Source organism: Sminthopsis crassicaudata, chromosome 1 (assembly GCF_048593235.1).
Source record: "Sminthopsis crassicaudata isolate SCR6 chromosome 1, ASM4859323v1, whole genome shotgun sequence".
Classification (NCBI taxonomy): domain Eukaryota; kingdom Metazoa; phylum Chordata; class Mammalia; order Dasyuromorphia; family Dasyuridae; genus Sminthopsis; species Sminthopsis crassicaudata.
Genome location: NC_133617.1, coordinates 322,002,881 through 322,018,019, shown reverse-complemented (window position 1 = coordinate 322,018,019; position 15,139 = coordinate 322,002,881). Strand labels below are relative to the sequence as shown.

At 32.0% G+C, this 15,139-nt stretch overlaps 1 protein-coding gene across 9 annotated transcripts in view; it reads right to left on the bottom strand.

Annotated features, from left to right (window-relative positions):
• CDH18 (cadherin 18) overlaps positions 1-15,139 on the bottom strand; it is an 860,832-nt gene that overhangs the window by 176,683 nt on the left and 669,010 nt on the right. For 7 of the 9 annotated variants that reach the window (XM_074279089.1, XM_074279088.1, XM_074279093.1 and 4 more), the window contains one exon: positions 6,364-6,531. The exons of 1 other annotated variant lie outside the window; for it this stretch is intronic. In XM_074279089.1, coding sequence (XP_074135190.1) covers positions 6,364-6,531 — 168 coding nt within the window. Of the gene's footprint in view, positions 1-6,363; positions 6,532-15,139 lie in introns of those variants that run through there. One more of the 9 variants, XM_074279096.1, reaches the window with a different exon arrangement.

The window sequence follows — 15,139 nt, the reverse complement described above, 5'->3', positions numbered from 1 at the left end:
GGGAACACTGCCTAGACTTGAGGATTTTTGCCACTATTAGAGACCTATTTCAATTTCTCAATGTTATACATAAGTGAGTATATGGTTCTTTGGCTGGCTTCCTAGTTCTGAGCAGTGCCAGATTCTTGGGGTTCTCCTAGGTTGCCTTTTTTATATTCACTAATTTATTTATCATTACCCAGTTTTAATTTCCAAAATAAGTTTTAAGTACTTGAAAGTAATAGTCAAGATTGTATACTGGTCCATTCTTGATAAAAACATTTTAAAGAAAATTTAGGATGCTTAATGAAGTCATACAAATAAGGGCTATATATTGCCTTTCAGTAGGCATTTACTTAGTGACTAGGCAAGATAAATTATTCTTTACACAATAAATCTTCACCATTCAAAGACAATTTTAACCATTTGGAATGCAGAAACAAATGACAAAATAAATAAAAATGGTTCCCAAATATCAAAAGAAAAATTACAAAGTTTATTCGTGTATTTTGAAACTTTGAGGCTTTTGTTTGGCTCTTAGTTTCTTTTAATTTAACAATGAAAAGTTTTCTGATTTCCTAGATTATAGTAAGTTAAAAGAAGCAAATTAAAATGTGCTAAAGAATACTAGAGAAATGGACATTAACAAGAAAAGACAGTCACTTAGCTAACAAGAGCTTATTCAGTTCTTACTATATGCCAGACATTTTGATAAATAGTGAAAAAAAGGCAAAAACATGGTTCTTGACTTCAAGAAACTTACATTATATATAAAACAGGGAGAACATGAAAATAATAAAACATGTAAGCTATATGTGGTGTAAATATAAGTAATATTCAGAGAGAAGGCCCTAATGGGTATTTAAATAAAAGACCACAAAAAGTCTCCTTTCAGTACTAGAATTTAAACTGAGTTTTGAAAAAGGTCAGGGAAGCCAGGAAGCAGAGTTTATGAGAGAGCATTTCACATATGGAGGACAACCAGTGAAAAGGTATGAAATCAGTATAATCATTATAATCAGTATAATATTTAATCTTATACTTGAGGAACTGCCAATAATTGGTTGTGGAGTACACGGAGGGGAGTAAAAGGTAAGAAAACTGGAAATGTATAAAGAGGCCATGTTGTGAAGGAACTTAAATGCTAATGATAAAATTTTATATTAATTCCTGACAGTAACAGGGAATCACTGGAGTTTGCCAAATAGGAGAATCAGTATAGTCAGACCTATACTTTAGGAAAATCACTTGGGCAACTAAGTGAAAAATAGATTAAATTGGGGCTAAACAAGTTGGGAGAGAACAAACAGAAAGCTTTTGCAATTATACAGGTAAAATGTGATAAAGACTTATAACAGGATGAGTGGAAAGAAAGAAGTGTATATGGGAATGATGTTGTGAAGGCTTTAATGACAAAACTTGACAATAGGGTTAGTATAGGGTAAAGGTAATATTGATTTTTCATTCATAAGTGACTGGGGAAATATTGGTGCCTTGCACAATAGTATTAAAATTGAGAGGGGGTGGATGGTAAGGATGAGGGAGGTTAATGAGCTCTTTTGGGGGCACATTGAGTTTCAGATGCATATAGGTACATACAATTAAGAAGTCCAAAAGTTAGTTAGTGAAGCAGGACTATAGGTCAGGAAAGATACTAGGGCTAGACATATAGATCTGGAAATCATCTGCATAGAAATGATAATTGATGAAGTCTATGTGATCATCAAGTGAAATCTTTAAAATAGAAGGAGAAATGAAGAGGGCCCAGAAAAGACCTTGAGGAACAGAATTAAATTTTTATTTGATGAGGAGGAAGATTGAGAAAAGTTTGTTAGATTTGAATATTAAGAAGACATTGGTAACTTTAGAGAAAGGAGCTTCAGTTGAATAAAGAGTTTGGAATATAGATTTGCAAAGGGATTAGAAAGAAGAAAAGAAGCATGTGTGTGTGTGTGTGTGTGTGTGTGTGTGTGTGTGTGTGTGTATGGTAACCACAAAAATGAAAAAAAAAATCTGAGCTATCTGTGATTAGAGAGAAATATTATTCTACTTCTAGTATCTGCAAAGAAATCACTTTATTATTATACAATACTGTAACAGATTTCATAATAAAGATTATGAATAATTAATAAAATGTTTGATTCTATTCCTGATAATATGCTTAAGTTGGCAAGTATGCAATTTACTTTAGGAAGAGTTCCATTCAAAATCTTCTAAAACAATTTGTTGAGGTGTTGATGGTGGTTTTTGTTCAAGTTTTGATTTTTAAAAGGATTAAGTTTCAAAATTCCCTCCCTGATTCTCATGTAATAAAGAACTGATCTTTATGAATTTATAATGTGTATGCCTTAGGAAGCTACCTCCTTACACATTTTAATTTCTAATTTGAGGTTCAAATGAATATTGTATATGTGTGAATGCATCATCCCAGAAAGAGATTAATATTCTCCTTCACTTAATCTCATTGTAAGATATCTCTTTCATGCCCTTCACATCCCATACCCCATTCCTTTCATCAATAAACTGGAAGAAATCATTAGTTCAGTTTTGCTTTCTATTACTGTGGAACTGTTTTTTATTTTTTAAATATCAACTTCTTTATATTTATTTTTTTCTTTAATTTTTGAGACTTTATTTCTTTGTTCTTCCCAGTTTGAAAATTAAGTGATCACTCTCAAGCACAGACTCATTATTGATTAGTGTGGGAATATTTTTTCTGCTCCATTTCTGACACGAGTCAGTGGAACCCTCTTTAGGAAACCTCGTGGATGTTTCCACATCTGTAGGAATCACCATGTTAATGAAAAAGTTTTGTGTGACTAAGCATATTGCAGCTAAGAACTCCTAAGCCCAAAGGCTACATTAGCTTTATATTTCTTCAATAGTAAGGGTTATCATAATATATCACCATACATGGTATCTTCCTTCATTCCCAATGATTTTTAAAATAAATTATTTCATAGATACTGACATTTATGCTTTTATAGCTTTCTTACTTTTCTTTAATAATGACTTTAGAAATAAAATTGTAGGGGCAGCTAGGTGGCGCAGTAGATAGAGCCTCCATCCTGAAGTCAGAAGAACCTGAGTTCAAATCTATCCTCAGACACTTAACACTCCTAGCTGTGTGACCCTGGGCAAGTCACTTAACCCCAATTACCTCAGCAAAAAATGAAGAGAAATAAAATTGTACATACACACACACACATATATATATGCAAATATACATATATAAGCATAAACATAAACATATATGTATGCCTGTGTGTGTACACTTGCCTATCTTATACTAGCTAAAACAATAGATAGAAAGCTCATCAGGAAAATCTGGGTTTAAGTCTTGCCTAATACATATTCATTGCTTGATCCTCATTAATTCATTTAACCTCTCAGAATACAAAACAATTATCTAAAGTTGTTACAGATCTTCACTAGTTGAGGAAGATCCTTCAAGAAGATTTCTTTATATTAAGGAAATCTTAGATCCAAACTGCCCTCTCCTTACAAACAACAACTACTACTATTACTGTTACTACTACTACTACTACTACTACTACTACTACTACTACTACTACTACTGCTGCTACTACAATAATTACTACCACACCTCCACTACCTTTTTAACCATTTAAACTGTATGTACAATTAAAATACTATAAATATATGTCTGTCTCTAGCACAGAATAGGCAATTAATGAATGCCTATGGAAATATATGAAAGCTTACTTAGTGTACTTATAAAGTTGTCATAAATTCATAAATTACATAAATACATATATATGTGAGTATATATGTATGTATAAATTCTTATAAAGTTATAAATCATAAAATATCAGGGATCAAATATAGATTTATTAGATTGACATTAAATAGATATTTATTTAGTTTTGCACTAAATAAATTGCTGATGCCAATAACTGAAAGACAGCATGGGAGAAGTAGCTTACAGTAGGGTATTTTAAAAAATCTTTTTGAAAACATAATAGCCCAGCAGATAGTTGTATACTCTGTGGGAAACATACTAAGCTGTTTGGACAACATGATTTGGAACAGGACTCTGACTCCGAACACTCTATTAAATATATGGAGAAAATATCTAAGTATATATCCATAAGAAAATATCCATTTTCTCTCTCTCTCTCTCTCTGTCTCTCTCTCATGCATCTCTTTCTATGTCTCTTTCTTTTTTTTTTTTTCTCTTTCCCATCCCTTGCCAACCACATACATTATTTTCCTCCCTTCTTTCATATGTAGGTGTATAATGCCCAGATATAAGGAAATTGATATATTGGATCTCTTTATCAAACTGATACATGTCTGTGAACTTTGAATAATCTTTATTGCATATATATTTATGAATTCTATATTTTGTGAATTCCAGTCCTTTTCCTAAATATTTTTATTCAAATATATTAATATAGATCTTCCAGCATATACAACTATGTTTTAAGTAATGATGTTCTCAGAAATATAAAAGAATACCTTACTATAAACTATTTCTCTTATGCTCACACTGAATCATTCTGAAGTCAACAGAGTGTATGGTACAACCTGAGAGTGGAATGCTTTTTAAACAAGTCAAAATTTACAACTTCCTTTCATTTCCAACTTCTCAACACACTATCTTAATGTTTCTAAAGGAGTCCACACCTGTCAATCATTAAATCCATAATGTTCTTTTGTGACCATTTGAAGAAAAATAGAAAGTATATATAACAGACATATGAAGAAAGACACTATCTACATCTGGAGAATTAACTGATAAATATAAATTTATAAAAAAATTTCAGTCACACACACACACTTATTTGTGTCTGATGTTAACTATCTCTAACATGGAGTAAAGGAAGAAAAAGAAGAAATTTACATAATAATTTTGTTTTACATTTGAAAATGGCAAATTGCACATAGTAGTTTAAAGATTCATATAAAATTATCTTTTTATTTTACTGTGTTGTGGAAATGCTTGTTTTATTTCATAAATTAAAAAAAAAAAGTTTCTCACATAATCTTCTAATAATTATTCATTCACCTTTCCTTTCTTCCTAAAAACTTCCATCCTCATACTCACTCACTCACTAAACACACACACACACACACACACACACACACACACACACACACACACACAAACAAAAACTTGCATAAAGATAGACAGAAATGAAGTTGAACATCAAATATATTGATAAATATTTCAAAAGCAGTTCAAAAGCATATGGGACAGTTAGGTGGTACAATGGATTGAGTGGCGAGCCTGGAGTCAGGAAAACTCATCCTCCTAAATTCAAATCTGGCTTCATATACTTAGTAGTCATGTAATATTGGGCAAGTCACTAAACCCTATTTGTATCCTTTTCTACTTCTGTAATGTGAACTGGAAAAATAAATGGCAAACTACTCCATTATCTTTGTCAGGTATAATCCAAATGCTGTCTTGAAGCATCATATGTGACTGAAATGACTGAATAGCAACAAAAACATTACAATTTTTGAGGCTCTGAAATAGCCCTAAACGTTCCCAGATGTATACTTCTATAAGCAAGAATATTCTGGGGTACCACAAAGAAGATCCTTCTATATATAGTACAGTAATATGCTTTCCTGTATGCAATTCCCAATTTTCCCTGCTACTGTAGGGACAGTATATGGAAGCAGTTTTTGGCATTTCTTCGTTTTCATGCTTAAAAAATTATTAGTTGTGACTCTTAGTAGATTCAAAGAACTATCATATCATGCTAAATCCACATTCATTCTGAATTCCAATTTACTAGAAGGAAGATTGTGTTCCATTTAATGAAAATATTTCCAAATTATGTGAACGCTTAAGGGCAAATACAATTCTACTGTTGTACTACAGTGCTCAAGCAAACAAATTAAAAAAAAAAAATTGTAAAGCTTCCTTTCACACACATGGACAATGCATTTCTGTTCATTAATTTATTCCCAAACTTTTTCTTTCTACCTATATGTACTTGTATGTGATATCACATACCCTCTATGATATCTGTATAATTGCATTAAATAATATTTATCCATAACAACAAATTTTATTGTAAAATTAGTTCATTTATTCTAATATTTTAAAGTTAGTTGCATTTTGCATTCTTACATATAGTTATGAGGATACATCCTTAGGGAACTAGAATTGGGTTGGTTTGGCTTTTTTGTTTGCTTTGTTTTGTATTTAAACTTTAAGTCTTCCTGTTAATCCCATGGGCCACAGGAAGACCACCCTTCACAGCCAAATAATCCCATTTACTGAAAATACTCATGGGATAACTTGGCAATCTTTTTTGCATTATTCAAATGAATTTTCCCTTGAAACTTACTGGAAAAAAATAACAAATTCGATCCTTAATGAAAATCATGAAAAAATTTACATACTCTGTGGAAATCTAGGTGGGTTGTCATTGACATCTGAGAGTGTAATATTGACGGTGGTGGATCCTGAAAGGCCTCCAACTTGCCCAGCCATATCTTTGGCTTGAATGACCACAGAGTAGTGTTCTCTGGCTTCCCTGTCCATATTATGCAGGGCTGTCCTTATAACACCTGTAATATATAAGAAAGAGAGAAAAATAGAGAGAGGAGAGAGAGAGAGACAGAGAGAAAGAAGGAGGGAGAGAGACAGAGAGAGGGAAAGAAACAGAGACAGAGACAGAGAGATGGAAGGAGGGAAGGAGGAAGGAAGGAAGGGAAGGACAGAAAAAGGAAAGAGAGAGATCAGTATTAATTAAACATTTGCATGGGTGTCCTCTAAAATAAATGCCTTTGATGCAATCTACTTAGAAGATACCAATATGCATCTGTCCCAATAAGTCTTTTATGCAAATAGCTAAATATGTTCTTCAAAACATTCTATGACAAAATTTGCTTTAAATCAGTTTTTAGAAGGAAATTCACCAATGGCAAATAAAGATGTATTTCAATTGTTTGTTGCTTTCACTAGATTGCTTATAGAAGTCAGAGAACTTAGAATAATAATAATAATAATAATAATAATAATAATAATAATAATAATACGATTATTCAATCATTAATTGCAGATTTCCACTCAAAACTTCCTCTCTTGTGGACAAAGACTCTGATTGTTGCCAGATCCAGATCCACTGCACAACTAATCACTTCCATGTTGTATTATCATCATGCATTTACCCACCTACCATTTTCAAACAGTTTCTGAGATGAGTAATCAAATCAATGTTTTTTTTTTTTCCTAGAATGAAAATGCCCTTTGCTATCACAAGCCATTCTACTGATTTCCCTGATCAAAACCATCCTCCTTGTCTAGATCAATATAGAGATGGATAGATAGATAGATAGATAGATGATAGATAGATAGATAGATAGATAGATAGATAGATAGATAAATAGATAGATCTAACTATAGAGATAGATACAGTCTCTCTCTACACCTGGAATTCCCTCCCTTATTCTGTTTATCCATCTATCTATCTATGAATTAAGTTGCTTGGGAACAGAGGCTTTCTTGATTGTTCATATTTATATTCCTAGTGCTTAGTAAAGTCATTGTCACATGATAAGCTCTTACTATTCCTTCCTTCCTTCCTTCCTTCCTTCCTTCCTTCCTTCCTTCCTTCCTTCCTTCCTTCCTTCCTTCCTTCCTTCCTTCCTTCCTTCCTTCCTTCCTTCCTTCCTTCCTTCCTTTCTTCCTTCCTTCCTTCCTTTGTCTATTATGATAGATAGGAAAGGAAGAGGTTAAAAGAAATAAAATTAATTAGGAAACTCTTGCAGTAGTCTAAATGAAAGTGAATAACAATTCTTGTTTTGTCAATTAGTCATGCCTGACCCTTAGTGACACAATTTAGCATTTTCTTAGCAAAGACTCTAGAGTGGTTTGCCATTTCCTTATCTAGCTCATTTTGCAGATGAGGAAAGTGAGGTAAATAGGGTTAGGTGACTTCCTCAGAGTCTCACAGTTAGTAAGTGCCTGATATCATATTTGAATTCAGAAAAATAAGCCTTCCTAACTTTAGACTCAGTATTCTATCTACTGCACCACTTAGCCCATAAAGCTACAGCTGAAGGCAAGCATGGAAGATTCTTTAAGGTTGCTCTCATTAAAGGGAATACACTTCCCAAATGAGAGTTAATGAGGACCTAAATTCAAGTGGTGGCTCTAAGGTTGGAAATGATGAGACCATTTGAGACAGATGGAAGAAGCAGAACAAACATGTTACAACAAGTAATTAGATATTAAGGGAAAATTAGAAAGAAGTCTCAAAGATAATTCTGAGATTTCCAACACAGCTGGGAGAAGGATGATGCTATTAACCAAAATGGGGAACTTGTAACAAGGGGCAGCTTAACTCTAAAATGTCATTATATTTTCTTGGTCTGAATCTCTACTTTTACAGACTGTTTCACCTGATAAAATGTAATCTCTTTAATGGCAGGGACATAATCTTTGACTTTGTATCCCTAATTCTCAGTACAGTTCCTGGAGAACAACAAATAGGTAATAAATGCTTTTTGTTTTGCCTTATTTTATATTTATCTTTGAATAATACTGAATACTTGGTACTAGTAGAGTTTATAATATATATTTTTTCATTTTATTACAGTGACAAACACAAATTCCCCTATTATACACATAATGTACAAATTTATCCATTCTTCCACATCTGTTTTAAAAATCTTAACATTGTGTGTGTGTTTTTTAAGGTCACCTTTATTTATACGCATATCCCATATAATAAAAATAAATAAATGAACGAACAAACACATAAATTAATAAGTAAAAATATAAAAGGAGAAACAAAGTAATAAAACAAAACTAATGGGGAAAATACCTATCAAGTGAAAGTAATAACATATGCAAATTTGTCTTTTCTACATCAGAGCCAAGATTTTAACTGGAATAAAGAAGCAATGTTAATACATACATTTTGTATGAATATCCAGGTGTTTATGTATCTACATATATATATCTATATATATATAAATATATATATAGATATATATATGTATGAATGAATATACAACTACACACACACACACATATATATACATATGGTGATAATAAAAACTTGGGTCTGAAGTCAGGAAGAATCATCTTCTTGAATGAAACTGTGCCTTCCAACAATTAATAGCTGTGTGATTCTGAGCAATTAATCCCTTTGACTCAGTTCCTCATCTGGAAAATGAGCTGGAATAGGAAATGGCAGCCTATTCCAGTATCTTTGCAAAGAAAAGTGCTAATGAATAGTCAGACATGACAAAAACAACATAACAACTGCAACAAGTCTATCTATTGAGCTTTCCATCTATCATTCTAATTTTGTAATCATTAAAACATATTAAAACATTGAAAAGACAAAATTTTTAAATTATGACATCCCAAGTCTTACTGATTGGATAAAGTTACTACTTTGCATAGTAGCTCCTTTAAAGATCTCTCATTTAAAAAAAAAAAAAAAAAAGTATGTCAATATATATAGTAGCTTTAAGCTCAAGCATCTGAGTCTGCTCTCTTATGCTTAGCACACTTGTTTGTTGGAAAGACAACTAAGTTACCCACTATTCAGCTTATAGAATGGTTTACTCATTAAAAAACAAGCATACAGACAAAAACACACACACACACACACACACACACACACACACACACACACACACACACACACCCCACCACCAATAACAACAATAAAACTACCATTAATTTGTTATAAAAGAATTTGGTTTTGGTTTTGGTTTATTGTCAAATAGAAGGGTAGTCCATTTGTTATTTGTTATAAACATAGATGCATTCCATCTTTTAACCCAAAAACTCGATTCTGGTTTTTTTTATGTTTTTTTTTTTAAATAGAAAAAAAAAAAGTGCAAAAAAAATTAATACTGGCATAGTATATAAACTCAAATTTTGTCAAAATTATTTATTAGTTTGTGTAGCTTAACCCAAAGCAAAGCACTGAAAATGCTTAGATGGACTTTAATCAGTTCCACAAACACAAAGGTTTGGTCCTAGCCTTACTGTTAATTTTTATTAGACTTACACATGCAAGTTTCTGCAGCCAGGTGAGTAAGGCCTTAAAACTTAACCTAAATTTTAAGGAGCAGGTATCAGGCACACTCCTTAAAGTAGCCCATGACACCTTGTTCAACCACACCCTAAGGAATACAACAGTGATTAACAGAGCAATAAACGAAAGTTTGACTAAATTCTAATAAAAAGGGTTGGTAAATCTCATGTCAGCCACATCGGTCATATGATTAAACCAAATTAACAGAAGAACAGTATAAAGTGTGTTTAAGCAAAATATCCACCCAATAAGGTTAAAACTCAACTGTGTTGTATGTAATACGCCCTAATTGATATTAAAATAGGCAACTTGACTTTACCCCCACTGAAGACACTAAAGCTAAGGTACAAACTGGGATTAGAGACGCCACTATTTTGTTATAAACATTTGTTATAAATTAAGGCAGAATGCCATAGAGATAGAGACTCAATTCAATCAAACAACTATTTGGTTCACTCTCAAATATCCATAAAATTGATTCCAATTTGAGACAATCAGTGAATTCAGCAAATCTACAGCTGAGTGCCATTTGGTAGATGCCAGAGAGCTACTTAGGCCCTTCTTCCACATCACTAGAACAACCATTTGGAAGTAGAAAAAATTAATCCATCATTTTAAACGATTAATGTTATTCTCACTGAATGACCTGGGTGTTTGGCTATTGTGAAGATACAGTTTTGAGTATCCAGCAACTAGAATCCTCAGTTATAGAACATTGCAAATATATAACTGGGCAAGTATTGGAAAAGTTCATCAGCTTTCCTGAGGCTAAATAGAAATTAAAATCAGGCTTTTCAAAGATCCTTGTAATTATATGATAATGAATGATTAATTTAATTCATGCATATGGAAAAGCCTCAAGGAACTCTACTAAAAAGAATAATGTTTTATCACATATGATAATAACTTAAATAGAAAATTAATTGAAAGAGAATGAGCATGGATTCCCCCCCAAAAAAGGACTTCTTTTTTTTGTAAAATTTGAAGAAAACAGAAATGAAATTTCAAAATTTAATACATTGTAAATTGGAATTTCCAGATAATATAACACTACTATCAATGTGCATAAAAATTTATATATAAAAGTAAAATGCATCATATTGAAAGGATGCTTTTTAGAATATATATATTCTAAAAAGCATCCTTTCAATATGATGCATTTTACTTTTATATATATAAAGGGAAATCAATAAATTTAAAGTCATCAAGTTAAAGGGCTAAAGCAATCTGCTTTTGATGAAAAATGAATAATATTCATCATTTAAAGAAAAACACTGTATAATCTATAAATTTTCACTAGTATTTTTAGTGGTTAGATAAAAAAATTTCACTATAGTCATTATCTCCCTTTTCTAACAAGATAGTTACTCTTACAGAAAATTTTACAATATCTGAAAGGTGAATATCCTCTCAGATAAAAGTTATCTTTCCATACATGCTTTATTCCTCATATATACAAGCTCTGTCTCTCTCTGTCTCTGTGTATGTCTCTGCCTCTGTCTGTCTCAATCTCTGTGTATCTCTCTCTTATATCTCTCTCACACACTCACACATGCACATCCATACACCCACCCACACATACATATACTCACATACACACTTTTCACCAATAATTATCTAAGGTCCATTTCTCCCTATCCACCCTGGAGAATGACCTAGTTGCATGAGTTTAGTTATGACTTTCCCTGGGGGCACACAGAATATAAAGAATGCTAAGGCAACATTACCATAGCAACATGGTCCCAAATTTCACTATTCCCCACCTGGCCACAGCCCCAGATATGTGTAAGCTAAGTATCCCTGAACAGAGTAACTGTTTTAGAAGATTTTTAAACTAAAAAAAAGAGGTTTACTGATTAAAAAAAAAAAAAAAAAAAAAAAAAAAAAAAAAAGATAACGGATTTCTTTGAGCACCTAACAGGCATATAAATTGCCACTGCATAAACTATTGCCTGATTTTAGAGGAGTAATAGGAATTACTTTTGTAATTTATTTCATTTTAATTATTAATACAATATAATATATATGTATATATGCATATATATTAGTATTTTTCAATATTGCAATTTCATTGTGAAATGCAATTTACAGAGGTGACACATGATCACACCTACAGACTAGGAATGCTTTCAGATTATGGAGGAAAAGGAGCTCAATTACTCCTATTGGTCTCCTACTTACATATCAGCCTCTTCTCACCATTTCTAATTCTACTTCCTAGGAATCCCCCCCCAAAAAAAAAAGACAAACTATGGAAAATAAATGCTCCACTATTTCACTAATGATGAAGAAAAGAGAGGAAGATTTAATTTTATCAGTAATGTTGTTCACTGTTGACAGATCTTCAAAAAACATTAAAGTGATTTTCTAACATATTTTATTTAAAACATTAAGCACAATTTTTGAAGAAGTCAAAGCAAGATGACTCAAAATGCTCAGAAGCAGAAAGCTTAATTATATTTTCCTAAAATCTTATATCATTCACTTCATCTTTTCTGTGTCCAGAAAAGCTTATTAAGTTTAAGTGAAAAAAAAAAGTTTGTTAGTATCTTATTTTAGAAATTCAAAGTCTATAATAAAACTATATCTAATTGTAACAGTATTAGAAAGTTTTCAGTTATTGTACATGTTTCCTGAGTCTAAATTTTTGGTGAAGAATGAGAGATGGGGAGAGAGAAAGAAAGAGAGAAAGGGGGGGAGAGAAAAAGAGAAAAGAGAGAGAGAAAAGAGAGAGAGAGATATGAAGGGACTAATAAAGGAAGAGAGAGACAGAAAGTGATATAGAGATACTTGGCATTCATTCTTTTAATTCCGTTACATATTTCTACATCCCTATATTGAGAAGAAAATCAAGGAAGATATTTTCTCAAAAAAAAAAAAAAGAATCTTTCCTCTATGTTTCCCCCAATTTGAAGCAGCGACTCCTTTGGACAGCGTAACTTCAAAAACAAACCCAACAAAACAAGCACAAAGAAATAAAGCCAAAAAATGCATTAATTGTATCTGTATTTAAGGTACTATATGCATACAAAAAAGATACTAACCTGAATAAAAGAGTAAAATACCTTCCCCTGCTCCTGCCACATAATGTTTGTAACTTAACTTCTTTTAGAAAACATTTTGATCAGTCATTATCTTCCTATCTATAAAATGGATATTATAATAATAGCCTTTCAAAGTTTTTTTTTTTAAATTTTGTTTATTTTTTATTTGTTTGGAATAAAATGAGCCTAGTACTATGCCTAGCATATAGTAACCACTGTCTAAAGATAGCTATTATTTCAATGAAGTTACTATTTTAAAAATGAATTTGTACATTGTTGGTGGAGTTGTGAAAGAATCTGGCCGTTTTGGAGAGCAATCTGGAAATATGCCCCAAAAGTTATCAAACTGTGCATACCCTTTGATCCAGCAGCACTATTACTGGGCTTATATCCCAAAGAAATACTAAAGAGGGGAAAGGGACCTGTGTGTGCCAAAATGTTTGTAGCAGCTCTTTTTGTAGTGGCTAGAAACTGGAAGATGAATGGATGTCCAACAATTGGAGAATGGTTGGGTAAATTATGGTATATGAAGGCTGTGGAATATTATTGCTCTGTAAGAAATGACCAGCAGGATGAATTCAGAAAGGCTTGGAGAGACTTGCATGAACTGATGCTGAGTGAAATGAGCAGAACCAGAAGATCACTATACACTTCAACAACAATACTGTATGAAGATATATTCTGATGGAAGTGGATATCTTCAACATAAAGAAGATCCAACTCATTTCCAACTGATCAATGATGGACAGAAACAACTACACCCAGAGAAGGAACACTGGGAATTGAATTTAAAATATTAGTACTACTATCTATCTACCCAGATTACTTATACCTTTGGAATCCAATACTTAACGTGCAACAAGAAAATTGGATTTACACACATATATTATATCTAGGTTATACTGTAACTAACACATGTAAAATGTATGAGATTGTCTGTCATCTAGGGGAGGGAGTAGAGAGAGGGAGGGGAAAATCTGGAAAAATGAATACAAGTGATCATAAAAAATTACTCATGCATATATACTGTGAAAAAAATGTATAATTATAAAATTAATAAAATAAAAAAATAAAAAAGATGAATTTGTAATGGCAAGCATTTTAGATAGTTTTACACATAGTGGACATTTAATTAAATTGAATTGAATTGTAAATACCTTAATCAGTGTTAATGCCTATAATTTTTCTTTTATCTGTCTTTTTATGATAAACTAGAAAATCATATAATAATACTCTTTATACAAATATACCATTTATCCAGATGTGTAAATGAAATATGTGTAATGCCTCTTCCAAAAAGGAATATAGTGGGGGAAGGAGAGTTAAAATACCTAAACTGATGAGATTTGGAAATATTGTTCCTACAAGTATAACTTCTGTTGTACCCAATTCAGCAAAAAGTTGAGTTTCTAAATCAGTACTATCTGTGAAAATAAAAATAAATGATGTTCAGATATTCTTTTGTTGTTTAGTCATTTCAATTATATCTGACTTTTTATGGCCCCATTTTGGGGTTTTCTTGGCAAAATACTGGAGTAGTTTGCCATTTCCTTCTCCAGCTCATTTAAAAGGAGAGGAACTGCGGCAAAAAATGTTAAAGGCTTGTCTAGGATCACACAGCTACTAAATGTCTGAGGCTTTATTTGAACTCAGAAAGATGAGTTGGTGAGTCTATTCTGAGTAGTTTTTAATGGCATATGAAAATGATAAAATGAATAAGGTTTCTTCAATCTCTAAAACTTAAGATAATATGTAGATAACTAAACTTGATAACCCTGTAGTTGAGGATATTCAATATAAAAAAAAAGAAAAAAAAAAAAAGGAAAAGTTAAGGACTGACAAGGAAATCATAATAGGATTAGCATCCTCTGGGCTTGCCCTACTAGAAATATAATTGATGCTTCTTTGACTGCCAGCATTTCAATTGGTTATCACTCCTCTAAGAGCTTTGTCAGATGTGCACCCATTTCAAAGTTTTCTTTCCGATTTTTAACAGTAATGGTTTCATCTTGTTTTCCCATTATGCTGGGTACTATTTCCCATCAGCTGGGTACTATTAGTCAAGCACTATGG